The sequence below is a fragment of the Dermacentor albipictus genome, chromosome 1, assembly GCF_038994185.2.
Source record: "Dermacentor albipictus isolate Rhodes 1998 colony chromosome 1, USDA_Dalb.pri_finalv2, whole genome shotgun sequence".
Lineage (NCBI taxonomy): Eukaryota > Metazoa > Arthropoda > Arachnida > Ixodida > Ixodidae > Dermacentor > Dermacentor albipictus.
This window is the reverse complement of record NC_091821.1, coordinates 110,625,614-110,648,499: the sequence shown is the minus strand read 5'-3', so window position 1 is coordinate 110,648,499 and position 22,886 is coordinate 110,625,614. Positions and strand designations below refer to the sequence as shown.

The following is a 22,886-nucleotide window of genomic DNA, read 5'->3' as shown; positions in this document are numbered from 1 at the left end:
TCAGCAGAGAGCCAAAACCCCATCACTGACACCGGAGGACGAAGCCTATGTCGCTTTTGATTTCTTGTGCTTACTTGTTTAGTAGAACTGAAGAACAGTATAAGTTAAGGTCTAGTTTGTTGTGCATGCATGTAACTAGCTTAGGATTTATAGGATTATGGCGATTATGGCATAGGATTTATGGCGCGTAAAATTACTCCAACATTTCTTAGTTATACTTGTTTCTTGGGATAAATGCTTTTTAATATGTTTGCACAGTGTTCCCGTCTTTTTCGGGAACGTAACAAATTGTGACACGGAAGGTTGTCCAAATTAAGCCATTCGCTTCCACGGCTGGCACAAAGCCACTGAAGCCGAATGAGGCCAAAGTGCAGGGGGCCGGCCCTGGTTTTTAGAATGAGTGTTTTGACAAGTCTTTCATTGATGGCAGCACACTGCATTCTCGTGGCGGGTGCAATCAGCAGTTATTGCAATGCTCCATAATCCAAAAATACAAACTCGATGGAGCAGATGTTATCACATGTACGTACCTTGTTATAAAGGGCAGGATCATCATCTTTGCTCAAGCTTTGCAGGCCATCAAGGCAGCAGAAGATGACCAGCGGAGGTATGAGGGCAAGTTCACCAGAAAGGCTCACCAAGTCTGGGCCGTGCCTGATTTCCTCACAGTTACCATAGTCCAGGTACTGAATATAGCTCTGCATATACACATCAGAAAAGCTAATGGACGAGCAACTTTTACACACTTCCCACAAGACATAGTGAATGTATGGCTCAGTATTTCACCACCTCAATCCTCAAATCATGAAAAGCTTGCAGCTGCAGATTGGATTAAGAATTTTCAATTCTTTAGCGAGTTTTGTCAAGTATACAAAACATAAACTCCGTGCAAAAACTTTCTAGAGGAACATTGGATATGAGAATTTCAACTATTTCAGGTCCAGCATACCTCGAAAGTACCTTGCCGATCACATGATAGATACCATATTTACTTGCATAATCATCGCACTCGCGTAATGATCTACCCCTTAATTTTGTCGTCAAAATTCGATTTTTTTTCCTTTCTCGTGTAATCATCGCACCCCAAACTTGCCGCAGCAATATCTTGTGTGCCAAGTCTAGCTAATGATGATCGCGCTTACCATCTGTCAAACGCTACGCAAACGACTATTCAAGACATACCAAGCGGTCTGCACGCACCAAACATTCTTAAGCAGATGCCTCATTTTATTCCTTTCATCACTTTCCACACTTCCATGAAAAAAAAAAAGCTACAACCAAACTTGCCTCGGCTTTATTAGTATTTGTAGACATTATAATGGTTGCGGTCAACAACATCAAAAAGGTACCTTTCGATTCCTCTCGTCTGCACTTGTGGGCAAGCAACAAATCGCAAACGGCAACGCTAGTAGCCACGTTTACACTGATACATTAGAAGTGTACCCTATTCATGTGCCAACGCTTCTAACACAGCTAATATATTCGCCCGCCCTTAGCATAAATGTGCCATATTAGGATAATAGTGAAGACAAATGCCGCAGTTTTCGCAGTATGCCCACCATGTGTTTCTATGTCCCTGGCAGCTAAGCACAGCCATCTCTGTTTCGGTCCCCACAAAATGGACATGGGCACATTATTGCCGCAAACTTGCCGATGTTAACAATATTATTCATTACTGACATGGAAAAAACTTTCAATGTATGTAATGTACTCAAGAGAAGGAAAAAAAAAAAACGCATTCAGCTTGCTCCTCCGGCCGCCATTTTTGTTTTCGTGTCCCACACTTTTACAGCGGCAGACTATGGCAGCCGCCTGTTTGTTGACCTGTTGTCATCCCACAGAAAACGCGGGATGGAAAAAAATTTTCTTTTCGTGGGAAATCTAACCCGCGTAATGATTGCACCCCTGAATTTGCTTCAATTTTTTTTACAAAAAAGTGTGATCATTATGCGGGTCAATATGGTACACGTCCAATGTACATTTCACAACAATACAAGAAGCGAACCAAGCAAAAATGCAGTTGCCGACCTAACTCGTTTTGCTGAAACACTATACAAATACAGTCGAACCTTGATATAACGAAGTCGTACTCCCAGTGAAAAACTTGGTTAAATTGCAAATTTCATTAATTCGAGGTTTGAAAGTTTCAGCTTTAAAAACAGCTTTACAAATTCCTAGAGCATTCCGGGTGGATAGTATCTTGTTAGTAAGCACTTATAAAGAAATCGCAAGAAGGCCGGGCCATATGAGCATGGTTATGTATGCCAGCAAGCGGGGTGCAGATCACACCGAGAGCAATGCATCGACGTTTCCTCACGGCGTCCGAGATTTTCGTGTGTTGCTTCTGTTAGGAACGGCCTGCAGAGGTGCCGACATACAAAGTTTTCTCAGCCAGCTGCAGCTGCAAGCATGGTGAGCTTCCTCGAAAAGACCATGGAAGCCTTCAACACCCGCGGCGGTGACTCGTATCGTAGGGACCTCGAGGTGCCGCGTCAACACCCCTCGGCGCCGCTATGACTAAATGCGATCGGCGGACCAACTATTCTTAGTGAACTCGCCACCACCGACCCGGTCTTTGGGGAGCGAGGGAGTTCCCAAGGGAATGTATCTGGCGGCAACGTCCCACGCATCTTTCAGGACGCAAGACAATGGAGAACCGGCGGCCACGCTGCGGGGGTCAGCTTGGGGAGTAAGAGAAAACCTCCTTTCGGCAAGACACAGTTCTGCGAAGACCGTCTCACCTCGGTGGGGGCAGTGAAACCAGTGCGTACGTGTGTGTGTGAGCCCACCTCCTCCAAAAAGGCAGGTCAACTACGCTGACTTTGGATGCTACGAATTGGCGGGGGAACTGCCGTTTTTCCCTCACTTAGGGATCTAGGGAGGACAGTGTTTATAAGCAGCTCTGTGCTCATGAGCTGTGTGCTCATGCCCATACTCATGCTCGACAAGCAGTGTGTTTGGAGTATCGTGCTCGCATGCTGTATATTTCGTCTTGCTTGCTCCATTTGGGAGCCATGCTAGACTGTCGAATGTATCGCTTGTTCTAATGTAAATATATGTAAATAAACCCTGCACGCCTAGTTCCTCCCAAGTTCCTCCTTACGACCTACAACTCTTACACTTCGCGCAGCACTGTAAATATTGAAGGCCATAGCTGACCGCACTTAGTGCCCGCAGATGGCGCCCACAAATTGAAAACAAAAGTGTAAAAAGATACGAATATTGGTCCTGAGCTCGTGAACAACAAAATGTGCCTGAAGGCACCATCCATTTTGACTTTCTGCAGAGGCCTAGCACAGACGCGCGCCAGGAGACGGGGCAGATAAGCGCACATTCCTACACCCCCCCCCCCCCCCCCTCCTTAGCACATGCTTGACCACATTACTGCACGTTCACTCCCTCACCATCCCTTTTTTGCAGAAAGAATCGTCAGCTCTAGTTTCTTCGAGCTGTTTCCCAATGCAATAAATGGCGCAGCAGTATTTCCTGCTCACTGTGTTCCAGTGCACACACAGTTTTGCTGCTCAAACTTTTCATGCAGAAGGACGCTCGAAATAACTTTTGCCTCGGCCGACATAGTTTTTTGCTAGACTTACTAGCCATACAGGCTCAAATACACAATTGAAATGGCCGAAAACTTCGTTAAATTGAAACTGTCACAAGCTTAATTTGTTTAATTGTGAAATTAAATACACGGTTTTCAATGCAACAATGATCAGAAAATGAAAATAGATTGTTACATCGTGAATTTCATTAAATCGAGGTTTGCTACATCAAGGTTTTATTGTATTATTCAAACTTGCAGGCAAGGTCTGATCAGAATTGCTCCAAGATGCATGCTACACATTTTAAATATTACTTTCACAGCATTCTTGCTTTTGATACAATTAGTGTACACAGTGCACAATAGAGTTTGCGGGGCATTGTGTGAAATATGAAAAGAAGAATCTGACATCACTCTAATGCGCTAAGGGGACAAGTGAAGAGCATAAGCTCTTGTGCTGAGCAGGACTGATAAATAAATTTGTGGTTGGTCATCTACTTGAATCCTATTTTATACTATGTAGACTTGCCTTGGTATTGTCAATCTTCTGCAAAACTTTACAACGGTACCATTGCCCATCTTCAGAGAACTTAGCAGCATAAACCTAAAGGAGGAAACAAAACAAGTTACATCTGATAAGAGAAAGCCACCAAAGCACTCACAAACACTTACGACTAACACGAAATAAATAAATAAACAAGTATTTTTATATAAAAGTTACATTGCAACTAAAATATATGGACACTGCAAATATGTCATCATTAAAACTTGCTGAAATTGATGCATGATCTAGGGTGTGTGTCGCACCAAAATTACCTCCAAGATTTAGCAGCAACCGCTGCACACTGAAAAATCGCCGAGACGACATGCTGGGACTAACGTCATATTCGCTGACCACCAAGTGCACAGGGAACACCTTTAGGGTTGTGCATTCAGAATTCAAAAAAGCAGTTTTTCTTTTCATGCTTTACTTTTCTGCAGAATTCAGGGAGCATGAAATTTTGCCTATAGGAGATGCACAACTCTAATATTTAAAAAGAAATTGTTTACTTGTGAATGGCATAGAGGTCACTGGAGCTTACAGAATAGCTTACAAAATAGTGTACAGGTCAATGGGTGTTCAATGACCTAGCTTCACTCTCAGGTTTAAAGGGCCCCTCACCAGATCTGGCCATTTTGAGCTGATAAGCACAGAGCATGCAATATGCGAATGATCGCGTTTGCAAAGCATTACATTGCTACGCACCGCTAAAAGATTTGAAATTTCAATCTGAACACCATTTTCCCTTTCCCTCACGGCAACCAAACTCGAAGCCGGACAGTGAGGTACTCGTAAACCTGCGCCTACGCATTTGTGTCCGCAGTGTGACGTCACTCGTGGCGACACAGGACTTTGAGAATTATTCAAGCCAACATCTGTTATTTCTGTAATCTGTTGCTTGAATTGAAGTTTAGAGAAATAATAAAACACACAAATGGAATGTCTGCAAATTTTTTACTTTACTTCGCACTGAAGCAAGAGAGATGTACTTCTGCTTTGTCTACTTCTTCCAATGGTCGTGCAGTCACGTGCACAGGTACCAAAAGTATGCCTTTTCTACTGTGTTCCAGCGCATGATCACGCTCTGCGATCCGCTTGTTCTGCCTCAGTATTCGTGTAGCACTGTATTATACCGCTAGTCATGTGTCCTTGTGCACAGCAAGCAAAATCGTCCGCTGCGCAAAACCAGACAATCAGAACAGCTTGTGCGCAACGCCGTCAATGGAAGTAGCACCAAAAAAAAAAAAGCAAGGAGAAAAAAAAATTAAGGTGGGGCCCGTGATGCATGCGTCACGCAATCCTCAAGGTCCAGTATGGAAGAACCCAGGGAAAGAATTTCGCTTGCCGAGGCTAGACAGGCCAAGTGGAGAGAGTGTCTTGATGGGCAGTGGAGCTCGTCTACTGAAATCATGGGTTCGCGCCACTGAAATATTTCTATCTCGGCTACTAATGAGCTGATTCGAAAAATCTTTGTGGCAGAATACTCCGTATAGACACACAACTTCCAGCGTATAACCAAAATTCGCTATGGGGCCTGGTGAGGGGCCCTTTAAGGAAACATCACTAAAAACATTGGGTTGTGAGAATATTCAATATGTTGAAAAATTCTATATTCACTTCAGTTCAAATTTCAGAGCTTGGAATATCCAAAGTACTAGAAACAAACAAATATACATTTAAAACACATGCAATTTACATTATCAGTTTCAACGAGCAAGTCACATTTCCCGTAACATAACTCATAGACAAGACGCCAGCCAAAGATGAATTCAGTTACAGTCACCAGTCAATTTTTTAGACCTGCTCAGTAATTCAACATCCTTATGGAAACGTACCTTCAAATTCAATGGGATTCAATTCAATTCAATGCACCTAAATATATGTGCACTAGCGTTTCTGTATTTTGCTCCCATCGAAATGCGGCTGCCTTGGTCAAATTGAACCCGAGACCTCAAGTAATCCCAGAGCAGTATGCTATTGTAGCGGGCACACAAGTGTTGATTTGGCGTGTGATTATTTTCATATTACTGCCTAAGACTCTACAGTTGTATTAATGTGGCTTTTCGGTCTGCATGCCCTGCATGTCCACTCGACAAATTTGCATGGTGTTTATTTTTCAGAAATAGCAGAAGCGTAACGTACCGTACCTTCAGTTTGCCCGCAACTACAATTTCCTTGCCTTCTCACATCATCTTTTCCCTCTCCCTCCCTCTCTACCTGTATGGGAACTGCGACAGTGGCAAGGCTGTTATTCACTCGTTTCACGACTGCATCGGTTCTACCCATTCTCTGCCTCCTTTCCCCTCTCTTTTTTACAGCATTATCTACATCCCCTCTGGACTTGTATGTTAGTAGAAAGACAAGCACTGTAGTTTTTGCAATGCTTTTTAAGGGGTGATGGATAATTTTTTTTTTAAATTATATTTTGGGGTTTTACGTGCCAAAATCATTTTCTGATTATGAGGCACGCCGTAGTGGAAAACTCCGGAAATTTTGACCACCTGGGGTTCTTTAATGTGCACCTAAATCTAAGTGCATGGGTGTTTTCGCATTTCACCCGCATCAAAATGCGGCCGCCGTGGCCGGGATTTGATTCTGCAACCTCGTGCTCAGTAGCCACACACCATAGCTACCGTAGCTACCATAGCTACCATGGCGGGCTATGGATAATTACAGCTGTCAAGAGACTAATCTTGCGACACCCAGGGAGCTCCAGAGGTCATTGTGCACATGTGACACGATGGAAAGGGCCAAGCGTGTTTTGCGCGTCGTCTTTCCTATCTGCCAAGCTCCTGCCACGTACGGTTAAACCTTGATATAGAAGTTGGTAAAATCGGCAATTTCCTTCGTTATATCGAAATTCCGTTGTATTGAAATTGGGCTTTCTATGCAAATAAGTACAGTTGCCAATCGATTTTTCTTTCATGGAAAGGGGCCGCAGAATTTCCCAAATTATTGGGCTAGTGAAAAAGCAAATTTGAATGAGAAAGCAATTAATGTTGATTCACCGAAACTCGAGATTACGCAATCTCCAATATATTGCGCGGGAAGACAGCTTACATAATGCCATGCTATCTTGGCACACCCACTCTTTGAACACACGACAGTTTACCTCTAAAGAAGGGCGTGCGGCTGCGTATGCGCTCAACTGTGCTTTCAGCCATGTGCAGCAATGGCCGAGATACACGCCAACTTACCCACCCCCCTCCCCTTCATCGCTTCATCACATTACCACGAGCTTGCTCCCCTCCCACTCTTTCCCCTTGCTCGCTGTGGGACAGCTGCACTCATGAAGCCACCATCTTTCTTGCCTCACCCTCGCACACTTTCCCTATCACCTAAAGCACACAGTACACAGGGCATGATAGTACCTCATCGCATTTGGACTTTATACGGAACATGATGCAGCTTCAATTCGGTGGTCGCTCTTGTCATGTGGTGAACAATTTGAGGTGCCGTTTGTAAGCAGCCACTTGAAATTCAATGATTTGACCATCTACGTCTGCAAAAGTCCATTTATTGTCCCGGGATTTCTTTGCGGCGGCATTGAAAATTTTGTTCTACTAAAATCGCTTACAAACGCACTTAGTTATATGTCCTAAATACATGGTATTCTAGGGACAAGAGGTTATGAAAAGCTAAATACTTCATTGTATCAAGAATTCCGTTATATTGAAGTTCATTATATCGAGGTTTTACTGTATATACACACTCTGAACCACCTCCCAACAAGGCGTGCAAGACAACAATAGCAGCAGCAGCAGTACTGCAAAAGTGGAAGGAAGAGGCAAAAAAGTTTGCTTTAAAAATTCTGGTGTTATGGTATTCAATAACAGTGAACAGACAGTTTCAATACAGTAAAAGCTCAATAATTCAGCTCCCCGTAATTCAGAAATTCGACCTCCCTACTCTATCCCTTAAAAAATGCACATAGCCCTATGGCAGCAAACCTACATTAATACAGCGTTAAACTGCACCTGTACCAGTTAATTTGGACTGGAGGCAAGCGAAGGATGGTGCTGGTATACAACTGAAACGACCTTTCAGAGCACGCATCACTAGTGTCATCACTTTTCAAGGGACAGAAAAGCCAGGAACTGCCTTTTTTTCCCAAAAACTTATGAAAAGTGGCCACTGCTATACAATCAAGGTACTAATTTGGAGCACGCATCGCTACTTTAATCAGTGTCGTGTTGGTATGTGATATGTAAGTGATATGTCATATGAATTGTGATTTGTTCATTTATTGGACTAACTTTTATTTCACCATTTTTTTGCTTGCACATTTGTCATGGCTTCATCATTCCTCTGTTCAGCAAGGTGGACAAAAGAGATTATTGCTCTGCAAGTTGCCCATGCCAAGCCACAGCAAACTCAACGGTCATCATATTGACAACAGGTCCTCTTGAACTGTGTCTCAGCACGAAACGTTTGCAAGTTTATCAGACAGAGGGATGTGAGCCCTATAAGGAAAGCATCAGTCTAAAGTTTTGTATCATACCGGGCGGGAATGCTAAAATTTGACATACAAGCTTACTTGCTTTTAGGGGCATTTTGCAACAATCGGAAAAGTAACATGTTGAGCCCCAACTTGTTTCTTTTCTAGTCATTATAGCCACGACGACCAGAAGAGAAAGAATGTAGCAAGTCCCTACTTGCTAATGCACAAAATCTGTCATCTGCTCTTTGCAAATCAGCTTGACAGGCATTACCACCAAGTATCACATCCTTCCTCACAATGGTAATTTGTTACATGAAAATGGAAAGAACTTTAAAACGTGCAAAATGCTCAACGCAATTTTGAGGAAATGATACTTCACGTTGACTGAAACTGGCAGTCACTCTTCATTTCATTTTTGTATTTTTTTATTAATGTACCCTCAGGGCCACATGGTATTAAAGAGGGGAGTTGTTACAAAGTAGTAATGGAAACAAACAAATAAACAAGTGCAGTGAGTTCTGGTAACATAATGATTCTCCTGATTATACAATCGTTTAGCAAAAAAGTTTGTTACCGGTGGTGGCTTTGATACTTAAGGGAAGGTGATTCCATTCCCGAGATGTACGGGGTATGAAAGATTGAAAGAAAGCCTTTGTGTAACATGAATGAATTCCTACCTTACTGCGATGATCGATGCAGATTGAAGTGTACTGAGCTCGCAGTATGAAGTTGTCATGAAGTGTGGTACAATAGAAAATTTTATGAAATAGCGAAAGACGGGTGACATTGCAGCGGTTAGCTAGTAGAATGAATGCTAGTTTTCATTGAGGTTATACTTGTCGTACGGTTATAATTAGAATGAAACTAGTAGTTATTTTGTACTAGTTGACGTGAAGTAAGAATAATACAACTGGGATCCCATATTGCAGACACACATGTAAGTTTCGAGCGTATTAATGTCTTCTAGAGCTGTAGTTTGAAAGTAGACGGTGCTTTGGAAAAGCTGTGCCGGCCGTACCCAAGCATGTAATTAGCAACGCTAATGGCGTACTCTACATTAAAGGTCCAATTTATTTGTAATGTGTACATCAAAATATTTATATGACCTAATGAAATCTAAGGGAACGTTGTTAAAGTGGTAAGTGCAAGGATTATAATTAGATCTGGATACATCCATTATTTTACATTTGTTAACTACAAAAGGCTCATGTACAGTTTGCATGAGTTAAATAACTAGGCTAGCTCTACACAGCAAGAGATAGCTAGAAAAGGCAAATTCACATAACTCACCCACTTCACACGTCTCAAACATGGCAGATCACTAACACCAACCAACAGATGACAAATCTGAGCCCACTATGTTCCCAAAAAGTTTTTTGAATATACAGTAAAACGTTCTTATAAGAAAGTTGAAGGGGGGGTCGTAATTATTTTGTTGTAACCATCAGTTTGTTATGGCCACTATCCATTTCTATCCATAATTAGCACGCAAGAGAGGATGCACTCACCACCAAATCTCACACCAGCCCGCCACGCGAAAAAGAAAACGGCAGTCGCACTGGAAAAAAACAAGCGAAAAAAAGACAGCTAGGAATTGTTACTTTATTCACGCCAAACGGCTCATCAATGATCAATCAACAGCACACAAGCTGGCGGCTCACTTCGCAGAAAAAAAGCCCTTGGTAGATTTTTGCAGTGTCTTCTTCAGGCGAATTATGGCCTTTTCAGCTGCAGCCGCTATTTCAAGTCCGTCCTCGGCATTATCGTGACTGCCAAAGAAATCATGCAGCATGTCTGCCACATCCAGCGCTTGTGCGGGTGTCGGTACATCGGGTTCGCCAATATTAGCCTCCAGGCTGTCGTCGACACATTCGCCACTGTCATTAGCCACCCCTGTCAGCACGCGCACAATTTCCAACTCCATTAGCTCTTCCGTCATCACGACGTATGCGTCGGCACTGACGTACGTGCAGAAGGTGCCGCAGTCGGCCACAACGCCAGCGTCAAGGAAAGCGTCCCACAACGCTAGGGCTTGGTCGCTCCGGCCCCCTCATTGGTGGCAGCACCGAGATTTTCACTGTAACTACCGCTGCTGATGCCAAATGAGGCATTCCGTAAGAAATTGGCAGTAGTGCTTGCCGGTACAGCCATCTAAGCAGCCTGCAGCACCTTGATCGCCATGTACAAGTCATCGTGGACTTATGCTTCATGCTCATATTGAGCAGAATCCGGTCGATCACATGCTTGGGGTAGCCCGACTTCATGATAACTCCTTGGTCGAGAGGTTGCACAACTGAAGTGCAGTTTGGTGGCAAGAAGCATAGCTCGATGTTTTTGAGCACAACGGCAGTGTGGTGGGCCGTGCAGTTGTCTAGCACGAGGCATATCTTGCGGTTCAGCTTGCCCAGCCGCTCGTCCCACTCTCACAGCCATTGTGCTAAAATTTCTCTTGTTATCCAAGCCTTACGGTTGGACAGATAACTCACTTGGAGCTTTCATTAGCCTTTGAAGCATCGTGGCAACGCACATTTTTTTACCATGAGGAGCGGCACCTCTAATAACCCATCCATGTTGGCAAAAAGCTACACGTTTACGAGGGCCTTGCTCTGTTTTCCGCCCTGGCAGCGTTCACCTTTGAAGGCCAAGGTTTTTTGCGGCAAAATCTGGTAGAACAGGGCTATCTCATCTGCGTTGAACAAATCCTTGGGACTGTATTTTTCAAGCAGCTGTCCAACGTTTGTCTGGACCCACGCCATTGAAGTTTCGCGGTCGACAGACTGCACCTCCCCGCTGACAGCCCTGCCAATTATATTGTGGAGCTCCTTGAAACGCTGCAGCCAGCCGACATTTGCCAAAAAATCATCGTGCCCCATGATGCATGCAAAGTCCCTCGCTTTGCTCTGCAACAGTGCCCCATTCACACGAGTGCCATTTGTCTTGCTCTTGCGTCCAAAAACCACTTGAAGACCGCCTTTTCTACAGCTTTGAAAGCGGGGGCTCGCAGCTTCTTTCCATTGCCTTTTAGGCCACGTGAAACGGCACCGTTGACAGCTTCTTTGCTGGTCAAAATTGTTGACAGCGTGCTCAACGCTATGCCGAAAGCTTCGGCAACTTTTTTTTTTTTTTTTCCCCACGCCAGACTCGACGGCTTTCAGCTAGCCACCTTCTGCTCGATTGATATCGTTTTGCACTTCTGTTTGCCGTCGTCCATCCCCTTTCTGGTGACGGGAACTCGCACGAACGAACCGATAGAAACACTTATATCGTTGATGCGCACAAAGGCAACGGCAAGCAACAACAAAACCGCAGTCTGCACCGCCCCACACACGCAGCAGAAGAGAGAGCAGGTCCACCAGTTCCACGGGAAAGGGGAGACCGGGAGACGCGAACGTCGCGCGCTATAAGACATTGACCTGACGGCTACTAAAATGATCAGTAAATGCTTGTTGTGTAAAAAAAATGCTGACGATTACGTTATTTCCTAATGCGAAATTTGAGTGCAGCTCTTCAGCTGTTTCGGCTTTTCTATACACTGAGGCAAATAATTCGAGCAAGACATGTATGTACAGTTACAACCTTTTATTCTTCACTTCTTCAAGAAACGCTCCACTCCCAGTTCTTGATTGTCATGAAGGTAGCAATGTGGTCGGAGAAATAGATGGATATAGGCTAGACTTGCTGCACCAATGCCTGGATCGGCATAGCGCACCTCTGTATTCTGGCGGCAACGGCTGTAGGCCTCCGCTTGGGCTGCTCGTTTAGCAGCAGCGGCAGACGAAGGACTTCCACCGGTTGCCAAGCTCACGGCTCAGAAAGAACTGGCTGAGAATAAACTACTCATTTAGGCATACGGATTACATTATAATATAAACCATCTGTGAGCCTCAGACAATCCGTCTGGTGCGGAACATTTCGCACCAGCTGCTGCAAACAGAGCGTAGCTTCGTGCAGCTTCCTCGCTTATCGGGAGGTTGTGGGAGGCAGCGCTTAGGCGCATAGGAACGCTGCGCGGCGAAGAGACGGCAGCAACTGACTGACACCGCTGACGCTGCTAACGAGTCAACTGAAGGTGGCTTTGCGTTTCGGCTTGGGAAGCGCGCACCGTGATCTGTTGATACTGAGCTGGCGCTTTGGCAACCAGAGAACACCACGCGCTATCGCGTGGTCACAGCCACGGAGGAGCGGAGGGAAGGAAAGGGTATCCACAGTGGCAAATGGCAGCTATGCGTTTCGGCTTGGGCAGCAGCACATCATCGAGATCAGCTGCCACTGAGCCGGCACTCTGATTGCCACCGCACATGGGTGGCATTGAAGGCGGAGCAAAGAGAGCAAGGCTCGGGCCGTGCGCGAGAGATGGTGCCAGAGCGCGCGCAGCTAGAGGCTAGCCCCGGCTATGGCGCTGGTTATGGCGAGGCACGACGGTGTTGCAAAACGCAGGAACGGGCACCAAAGAGCTGTGCTCTAAAAAAAGGTTCGTTATACCCACTGCAAGGAAATTTTAGCTTCGTTAAAAGGAGGTTTTCAATACATGGGCATCTATAGGAATTTCAAGGGGAATCACGATTGCTTCGTTATATCCATTAGTCTGTTATAGCCAATCAGCAGCAGACGAGCAACGGAAGCCTCAGCGTGGGAACTTGCATTCGTCACGGTCCTGAAAAATAGGTTTGCTTGTTGAAACGTTGCCTTTTGGCTGAGGCTTCCCTTACTTACCTCTGTTACTCAATTGAAGTGTTCATCACCTTGCAACCACTTTGCCTTGTTTGAATACGCAAACCGACATGCTTTTTCAACATGAAACCGTCAATTGCATTTTCAAGGACTTGTGAGCCTTAATTGGGCTTACTTGTATGCTTGTTTAGCGTCCTTGTTTATTCAAACAATCTTTCCAGAAGTCCTTGTAAGCACTGTTGTCTCCATAATATTCCTTGCTTTCCTACAAATACTCCACTTGCGTCAAAGACTTTACTGCTGCACCAATATGCAATGTAAAATTTATTGCATAACAGTTTTTTTCCCCTACAATTTGTGCCTCTCGCCAATGTGCTATAAAAATAATGGGACATTGCAGCTCGAGCTTATCTTGCCAACAGCAGATCTTTCCCGAGCACTTTATACGTTTTATTTTAATCTAGCTGAAATCGTCGAGCACAGACAATATAATTATAGTACAAAACACGTCAAACAGGACTGTATGCAATACAAGTATGAGGGTAGCCCAGCATAAATATCGATGTCTGAACCTTCGTTCTCCCTGCTATAGCGGCATGCCGAACACTATGGGAAAACTTCACTTAATTTCAGCTCTCAATTCCATTAAATAGATGACTATCTATGTGTGCGTGTTGTAAACTCAGTGACTGACAGCATCAACTCCACTTGACCTGTACGAAATTTGTGGGTATGTACTGCTCCATTCACCATTGACAATAAACAATGTAAGCTTACTTGCCCAGCCCATATTACCCTGCGCAGCTTCATTTGTAGTCTTCCCGTGAGCACCCAATGCAAGGCTTCCCTCTGACTTTTGGTTGCCATGGAGTCCTCATTGTAGCCCTGATTTCAAGCAAACAACCGCATTTCCAAATGTAAGTCCTGGAACCGTTACACCTTTTCACATACCGCGGAGCACCTTCATTATGGCCGCATTTCTCTTCCCCTTTGCTGTTATTGTTTTTTTCCTGTATTTCCATATATCTATTGCCTGCATTTATCCATATACCAAGGTGCTTATATTCTTTTACGATAGGTATTTCCTGGCCATGTATTGACACTGTCTGTTCGCTGTTTCATTGAATACCATAACACCTGATATTCTAATGTTAAATTTCAAACCTACATTCTTGTCTTCATGTCCACAGATATTAGCGAGATGTTGCATATCCCTTTGCTTGTTAGCTAGCAACACAATGAGGTCCGCATAAAACAAACCTGGAAGCTGCTGCTCTACTACTGTACTCGCCTCTTTGTATGACAGATTAAACCCGGCATTACTTGCCTCTAGCACCCTTTTCATCCTTACCATGCACATCATAAACAACAGTGAGGATACAGGGCACCTCTGCCTCAGTCCCTTGTTGATATCAACTTTCTCCTCACTCCTCATCCCGTCTTATTCAATGCAAACAGTATTTTCTAGCTAAATCTCTCAAAAGCTGCATACAATCATAGCGTAAGCCTTCCCCTTCCAGAATATCCCATAAAATGTTGCGGTCTATGTCGTCATATGCTTCTGTAAAGCCTAAAAAGGCCATATAGGTGCCGTGCACGCCAACGGACTCGCCACTGGTGGCGGCCTTGCGCAGAACACGCGGGAGAGGAGCCTGGCGGGCGCCATAGTTTGTTGTGTCATTGATCGTGCTTCTCTGTCTTATTCCCGTTTTAAGAGCAAGATAGGCAACACCATTCACACATGTGGGGTGGCCAAAGCTTCAGGGAATGTCGAAGAATTGTTGCAGGGTTGGGGGCTCAAATACCGGTGAAAACGTGTCGGTGATACGGTTCTAATCATTCCCGGCAAAGCCTCATCAGCAGGAGCAACGGTAGCAAAAATGAATCGTCACGTCGAAGGGAAATTTCTTGTTCCATCCTTTCCTTTGTCGCGTCGGTGTTTTTTTCCACTCGATCATAGACGCGTGAGCAACGAAGTTCGTTTGCAGTGCAGCATGAGGTTTAAAGGCATTTCGCTAAAGTTCGGAATGCTGTTTGCCGCTTATATTGGTTTGCGCTTCTTTACCGCGTTGCGCTAGCTAGGCAGCACGACTGCACGAGCGCATTGCATTGTATGTTAAACTACTGAAGTTTAATTGCAAGAACTGAAATTGTTGGTTTCATGTGGGGCGGTAAATCCTCGCACCAGCTGTCGCGCACTTCATGTTTTTATATCTATTTTATGCGAGGCTTCGCACATGTTTAACTGCTGCTAGTTGCTCCATGCATAACTATTGTCGATTCTTTTGAGCTGCGAAGTTTTCACCCTGCCTTGTTTGTAAAGGGTATAAATCACGCTGTGTCTTATCGGAATGATACCAAGGAAGTGCTTCTTTAACAGCTTTATTATTTTTGCCTGAGGGCATCTTAGATATTGTTTGCATTTTTGGAAACGTGTTCAGAAAATAGGTAGTTGCGGGCGAGAATTGCTAATAGCCGCTGCATATGGTATTTTTGTTCCATTTCTCGCTGAAAAGTTCGCGTCCCATTTGGGAAGCCATCACACCTCGATGCTGCCTGAGCAAACTTAACACGCCGAGTGATTTGTTTGTTTCACAACGTAGTCCCTTCTTGCACGTGAGTTTTGTACTCAACTGAATTCTTTCTTATACTGACGATGCAGACGACTGAACCGGGCCTTGTTGCCAGCTCTCATCTACTTTGACTGGCGCTGCTTCGCCTTTAAATATATATCATGTGGCACCTCTCTCTAGTAATATAAAAAAAGTACTGAAAAGCTAGTCAGTCTTTAGCTTTGTACGTTTCCAAGCAGCTCCCTTGGGGAATTTAAAATTGCACAAACTGCAGCGGGAACGGGAGTTCATCGGCGTATGCAGCAGAATTGCATCGGCGATACAGCACTAACACGCGCTTTTATTAACCCGTGTGTTTGGTGACTTCGTTGGCTAGTGTACGCGTTTCCATCAATAAATTGGCAATTACTCTTCTTGAGGCGACTTCGGCTGCACTTATTCGGCGATGTCACATGTATTCATCGGCAGAAAAATCACAACGGCATATGCAGAGATTGCACCGTGCAGATTTGTTTGATATAAGTCTGCACTAACGACGGGTACTTATTATTCAGGTACAGAAGCAGCATTGCGGCAAGGGGAGAATAAAAAAAAAAAACATCGAGACATCGCATCACTCAACAAACTTTCTCGGCTAGCCAACATAAGCTCCACGTCATGTAAATGCGGTTCATGGCGTTTGTCTACGGGACACACCGTGCACGTATGTGGACCGTGTTGTCCCAAACACCGGTAACATCACGTTCATACCCGCTCGCAGAGAGGACAGCATCTTCCCTACAGCTGTCACCGCAGAAGAAGCAGCCTGGCACCCGAACAAAGCAGAAATCGCAGCCGCGAACTTCAGCCATCCTTGCTACAAAGGGTGGTCATCTGCTACAGCTCCCGCGCGTACTGTTGGAAGCGTCCGCGAGGTGGCTTTCAGTGGCGCCTCTATAGGCGGTGCACGAGGCGTATATAATGGTCTTCTCTCTATTCTGGATATTTCAATACACTGAGCAAGGATAAATAAGTTTTTATCCAGACGTCTACCAATTCTGGCGCCATCCTGAAGTTCTCCCAAATTACTATTATTCTCTGCCCATGCTTACAGCCTTAACTTAATTGCCTGCATTGCTAACCTGTATATTAACAATGTAATGGTCAACAATCTATATGAGTGAATTCTATCTTCCTCCCCTTACCTTTATAAATTAAATTCTTTCTATTTTGTCGCCAACAGTCTGATATTCGTCTATCTTTTAAACTTTTTTTTTTACTGCTTTAAACAGAGCTTCCTTACTTTTTTGACCTAGTTGGTTAGGCAGCAGCATTACGAGAACCTCGTCTAGCGCTGTGGCTGTGCGCTTAAGAATTTTTTCTTCAGCTTTCTTCCAGTTGAAATTTGTTAGCACAGCTCATTTTCCATCTGGTTCTCTTTAATGCTCTTCTTTTCCTCAAATAGAACCTTGTCATTGCCTTGGAAAGATTCGGCTGGTATTTTTTAGATGTAATTTAACGCCACGTCCCCTTCCAGTTTGTTTCCATCTTCGTCTAGGATATGTTGTTGTATAGTAGCAGACTTCCTGCCTAATAATTTTATGTCGTTCCAAAATATTTTAGGTGTGGCCTTCTTACAGGCAACCTAAGTGCACAGTTTTAGCTGGCAAAAAAGAGCGTTCTTTGACAAGCTGGGGCTGGATTGCAAACGCCGTCAACCGCAGCATCCGTCGAGCTAGGCCTACCAGCCCTATTGCTGGCTGTCAAGTGAAGCCGCCAGTGGACAAGCGCTGTCATGAAATTTGTTGTCACTCACTAAGGCACAATTTTACTGACAGTGTTTGCGTAGAGGAAAACAGAGCGGTGCAAAGTTAGTTATATTTTATTGCTTGAAGAGAACATGAAGTTTTTGGAGCACACAAGCTGGGCTGCTAGATATACGCGAAGCTTATGCATCACTTGCTCCATCAGATGCATGTCTTGTGTGCCCTGAATCTTATGTTGCATGCCGGAGCATGCAGTGCCGCACGTCAAATCGGATGCCAAATCATACTCCGTGTCTCCTGCTTAACACATCCTGCACAGGTGTAAAAAATTTTTACATGTGAAGGAGATGGCTCCCTAGCATGAATAAGTGCTTCATTAAAATCTCGCATATACTTGTGCTCTCAGCAATAGGTTGCCGAATGCAGATATAGAATTGTAAGCGCAACAGGAGACATGTCTATGAAGTGGCTGCTGCACCACGAACCTTACAACAAAAAAAAAAGACCCTGGGCAGCTGACACAAAGTATATTATTCATGGTTAAGTTCCACCACAGCTGAAGAAGTTAACAAAAGTGGCATAAGTTATCGCTCTGAAAGTTGTCCGTTGGCAAAAGCAAAAATGTTACCCCTTTGTCATTACAAAAGTTATGCGAAACAAACGGGGCGAACATTTTTAAATGGGGGTGAACTTATTTAGAGGTAAACTACTTCATGCAATTCACCCTTTTAGTCTTTCCAGCTGCAATTATGAGGACGGATCAGAAAGTTTTTGCCCCTATATTTTTTATCCAAATTAAAGCTGTAAATGCAGAGTCAGCATATCCATTCTCAACGGTAAACCTTTCTTGGACAGGCCCGACCTTTTCTGCCGGAAGCTCCGTGGCACGGCGCTACTGTCAGTTGTTAAAGATGGCAGTTGTGCTTCACATGTCCACGGCGTAAGAGCAACGAAGTGTGATTCATTTTCTATGGAGCAAGGGACAAACAGCCATGGAAATCCACAGGGAAATGTAGCCCACATATGGGGAAAGGTGTCTTGCTTTGAGAAGTGTGAAGTGGTGGTGTTGTGAGTTGGCAAAAGGCTGTAAAGACTTTCATGACAATGAGCGTCAGCAGGACAAATTCTACCACAGGGGCATCTCAAATTTAGTGCTGCGATGGGCAAGTGTCTGAACCGGTGTGGGGCCTATGTGGAAAAATAGTGCAAGGTACGTAGAATAGTATGCACATCTTATTATTTGTATATACTTTATTTTGGCTAACAAAAACTAGGGGCATAAGCTTTCTGATTCACCCTCATACATTTCTTGTTGCTGCAACACGGGATAATATGCTTACCTTCTCAAGTTCTGGATTTGTCTCCGACACAGCTGTACGGCAAATTTCAGCCAACTGGAATTCAAGTTCAGTGGCTTTGTCAGAATCTGAAGGTCGCTGCCCAAAGAAGGATGTTATGTCTTTCACTTCAGAAATTAGTAGCTCTATTTCTGCCCCTTCCTGTGAAAATAGATAAAGATACCATTAAGCACTGGTTATAGATATATTCGTCATTCCCATACCTTGTATATGTAGGTGCCCGATTTACAACTACAAACCTGTCATGAGCACTTTGCAATGGTTAGGCCATGTGACACCTCCTATATTTTCACAAGAGTGCCTAATAAACAAATTCTGGAATTCTATGTGCCAAAACCATGATTATGAGCAAGCCGTAGTGGACGACTCCACACTGATTTCGACCACATGAGGTTCTTTAATAAGCACGAAAAGCAAACTACATGAGCATTCTTGCATTCCACCCTTATCAGACTGGCTGCCATGGTGAAGGACTCAACACCAAACTCACAGCCTCATGCTAAGAAACGCACCATAGCCACTGAGCTACCCCAGCAGCTAGCTAATTGTTTGCGCTTGCTTTAATGAATTCCGCAAACCTTGCTCTGGCACCACTACACCCTCCACAGGGAGGAACAGTGACCAAAAAAGGAGTGCTCTCAAATAAGCTCCATAGCAGTTAGTGGCAGAGTTGCCACTTTACCCACTGCACTCTGCCCACGACAGATCGCCCACTAACCCCTATGCAGCTTCTCTGAGGGCGCTTCTTTGTGATGCAGGTGGATAGCTAGTCAAGTGATATGTTTCATTTTTCACAGACTTTCTTTATCAGCCCCAAAAGAACAAACAGGTAAAAAAATTGTTGACTACAAATTCTACAAATTAATTGACAGCATGCCATTCAGACCAGTAATTAAAAATGAGCTAACTGCAGTTATTTGAATGGCATGAACCAAAATACCGTAAAACCTCGTTAAACCGTACCCACCTAAACAGTAGTTTTGTTTTAAAAGTAGTAACGTCAAATCCCTGACTCAGCGGCCATTGAACATAATGTGTTTTGTATCCGCATAAACTGTATCAGCTTACTGCTTACGTATCAGTTAACACGTAGTGTTTCCCCTTTTTGTCGCACAAATACAGCGGTGCGTCGTCTCCATCGGGTCGCACGGCAGAGCAACAAGCCTGAGATCGGAACCATGGATCAGAACAGCGACCTCCAAGCATCATGTGCGTTTGCGCGTGAAGCCACATTGACATTCGACATGAACATGATTTTGGTGCTGTGCCAGGGAGCGTTGTGGCGTTGTGCAAACACTCGTGTCATGTCGAAGCTCTGAGAAAAAAATACGTCGGGTGCTCAGCGTAGACGAAAAATTAGACATTGTTCATGCTATCAAACGTGACACGAAGAATTCGGCGCTGGCATGCGACAGAGATCTACTGTTGACTACAGTGTGTGGCATTTAGAATGCGAAGAAGTTGCTCGGCAGCGCTGCTGCGACCGCGAAGAGATGTCCGCTATGAGGTTCGACTTTTCGCCATTGTTGCCTCTGTTGTTGCCGCAGTGTCGACTAGCGAAAGTGATGAGGACGACACGGAAAGCGACAGCATGGGCGATTCAGGCCCTACAGTGGCAGAAGCTGCGCATTACGTCAGCGTCATGAATGCAATTGTCGCAACGAGAACAGCCCCCCGCAATGAAAAAGGCGCCCCACGACACATACATCACTACCGCGCCCGTGCATGGAGAATATGCAATGCCAACAAGGAATCTGCCATACGAGTGTTTGCCTAGAAGAGGGGGCTGGCTGAAAAGCTGGCTCGCAGCTTCAGTAAGTTTGAGGCCGCCATTGCGTCCCTGTTTTGAAAACACTGCTTGCGCCTTCATTGCCAGAACGCTGTCAGGTGGTTTTCGAGCAAACATGCAATGTGGATAAGCTGTTGCTCGGGCAACTTTTTTGTATTTGCCGATGTTGTCACTGCAGCGAACTGCGTTGAAACTAGTTACCGCCAGTCAGGTTCAAAACAAATCTGGTTGATCTTTGCATTTGCTGTTCATGTGCGCAGCACACCTCGTGTTACGGTTTTTCCTAGGGACATACAAATATTCGAAGCTTTCAAATAAGAAATCGAATAGTGTCCTATTCGATTTGGTCTTCGAATAGAATAGACACTATTCATAAAAGCAAACATTTTTCAAATACTTTTCAAATATTTCTAAACATCAATTCTTCAATATTTCTAAACGTCAATATGTACAGTCGACCAAAAAAGTTTGCGGACCAAGAGACCTGACGAAAAGCTGAATATCTCCACAGCCTCAAAACGTAGCCTCGTATTCCCCATTTAGAGCCGTTACTGGTATATGTGAACAACATTGTGATGTACGGTTTTACTGGTTACTTTTAAAGGCTGCTCATATATTTAGCATTTTTTGAGACCCCGTGGTCCGTAAACTTTTTTGGTCGACTGTACCTGTCTTACCCTCTACTACAGTCCTACCCTCTGCACCACGAAAGAGTGTGCAGCAAACCTTCCCTCTTCTCTGACTTGTGCAAGACGGCCACAATTGACAATAATTGACGTTGAAGACTCTGCTTGAATGTGCTGCCGTCACATGCTGCAGAACGATTTGGAGATGTTTTAGCTTATTCTCCGTGAAATTTAAGGGATGTCAGTTCATACGAGGTCATTGAATAACCAGCCTTTCGGTGCAGCAGTAACTATAGCATGCAGAAGTTTCTCTTCGCTGCAAAACGTGGGATGCCCATCTTCAGTTGCGGTGTGTGCATGCATGAGGAACTATTTTAGCTGCAACTGTTTTCACTCGACGAGGTGCAGCAGTGACTGTGAATTACCATTGTGAATTGAAAAATCTCACTATCTGATGCCTAAAGTGCAACAGCAAAGAAAAAGCACTCGATGCAGCACATTTCATTTAGAAGGCCACAGAACACATTTGAAGAAAGTGCCTTCCTCGAGGACTATCGCCTACTGATCCGGATGGCCTGCACGCGTGGCCCCCGTTTTAATTCTCTTCTCTCCTATATTATGGATTTCGGCCTGGGCTCCCTGATATAGGAGATAAGAAAACTACCTAAACCCGGAAGCCCAAATTTGATCTTTCAAATAAACACATTTTCACCACCACCTGATATATTGGTTAACTCTTTCCATACCGCACTCATTAGGCCTCATTAGGCCGCTAATGATGGTTTGAAACACCACTTTCGATACCTCCCGATGATATGTGGTGTTTAATGGCACAAGCACCAGGTATGGCTAAAGAGCACCATGACAAATGGTAATTTTAACGATGTATTATGAATAGCGTGGACAGTGAATCCATCATGGTAGATGTGACATGGCTATAAAAGGGCGTAAAAACTGTCGCTGTAAATAGCATAAAATATTGTGGGCATGCGTGACTCTCGCGCGTCCCCAGATATCTTGTTTTCCCCCATCTCCTGCAATCCCGCTTCGCCGCGTGGCCTGCGTGACGCCCGCGGCGGTCGATGTGGTTGAAGCGCAGCGCGAGAGATGGCACGAGTGTTGCACTGCTAATGCCGCCGACAGGCGGGGTTACTCGGGCGCCAGGAGACAAGGCGCTTCCTCTCTGGGATTTGGGAAAGCAAGTGGGACGGACGTGCCGTGCCGCGCATGCACCGACCCACGCTTCTGCGAGACAGTCTTGCGTGGCCGCCTTCGAACGCGCCACCATTGGCGTGACCGTACACGCGAACGACCAGGCGTTGGGATCCAGCATGGGGCGAACATATTCGCTCGCTATGCAGTCGCGGTGAGTCGGACTTCTAGATTTGTCGCGTGCCCATCGGCATGTTTTGTGGATAGCAACTCAGCTAGCAGGCACTGATCTACGAGAGGCGCAATAAATGCCCTTGTGATTGTTTGCTCTACTGTGTTGTCGTTCCTTTGTCTCAAAAGTACGGGGGGAGAACCCCACATCTGGCGCCCAACGTGGGGTCTCTTGGGGCATCGGACGATAGATTTAAGTTTTGCTTCGTTCGAGA

At 44.8% G+C, this 22,886-nt stretch overlaps 1 protein-coding gene across 6 annotated transcripts in view; it reads right to left on the bottom strand.

The window, feature by feature from the left end:
* The window catches only part of LOC135907720 (serine/threonine-protein kinase 31-like), a 326,396-nt gene that overhangs the window by 244,766 nt on the left and 58,744 nt on the right, over nt 1–22,886 (bottom strand). For 4 of the 6 annotated variants that reach the window (XM_065439440.1, XM_065439441.1, XM_065439442.1 and 1 more), the window contains exons 6-8: nt 18,856–19,014; nt 4,074–4,148; nt 531–698 (exon numbers count right to left, since the gene is read on the bottom strand). In XM_065439440.1, the coding sequence (XP_065295512.1) occupies nt 531–698; nt 4,074–4,148; nt 18,856–19,014 (402 nt within the window). The remainder of the gene's footprint in view (nt 1–530; nt 699–4,073; nt 4,149–18,855; nt 19,015–22,886) is intronic. The other 2 variants (XM_065439445.1, XM_065439446.1) reach the window with 2 other exon arrangements.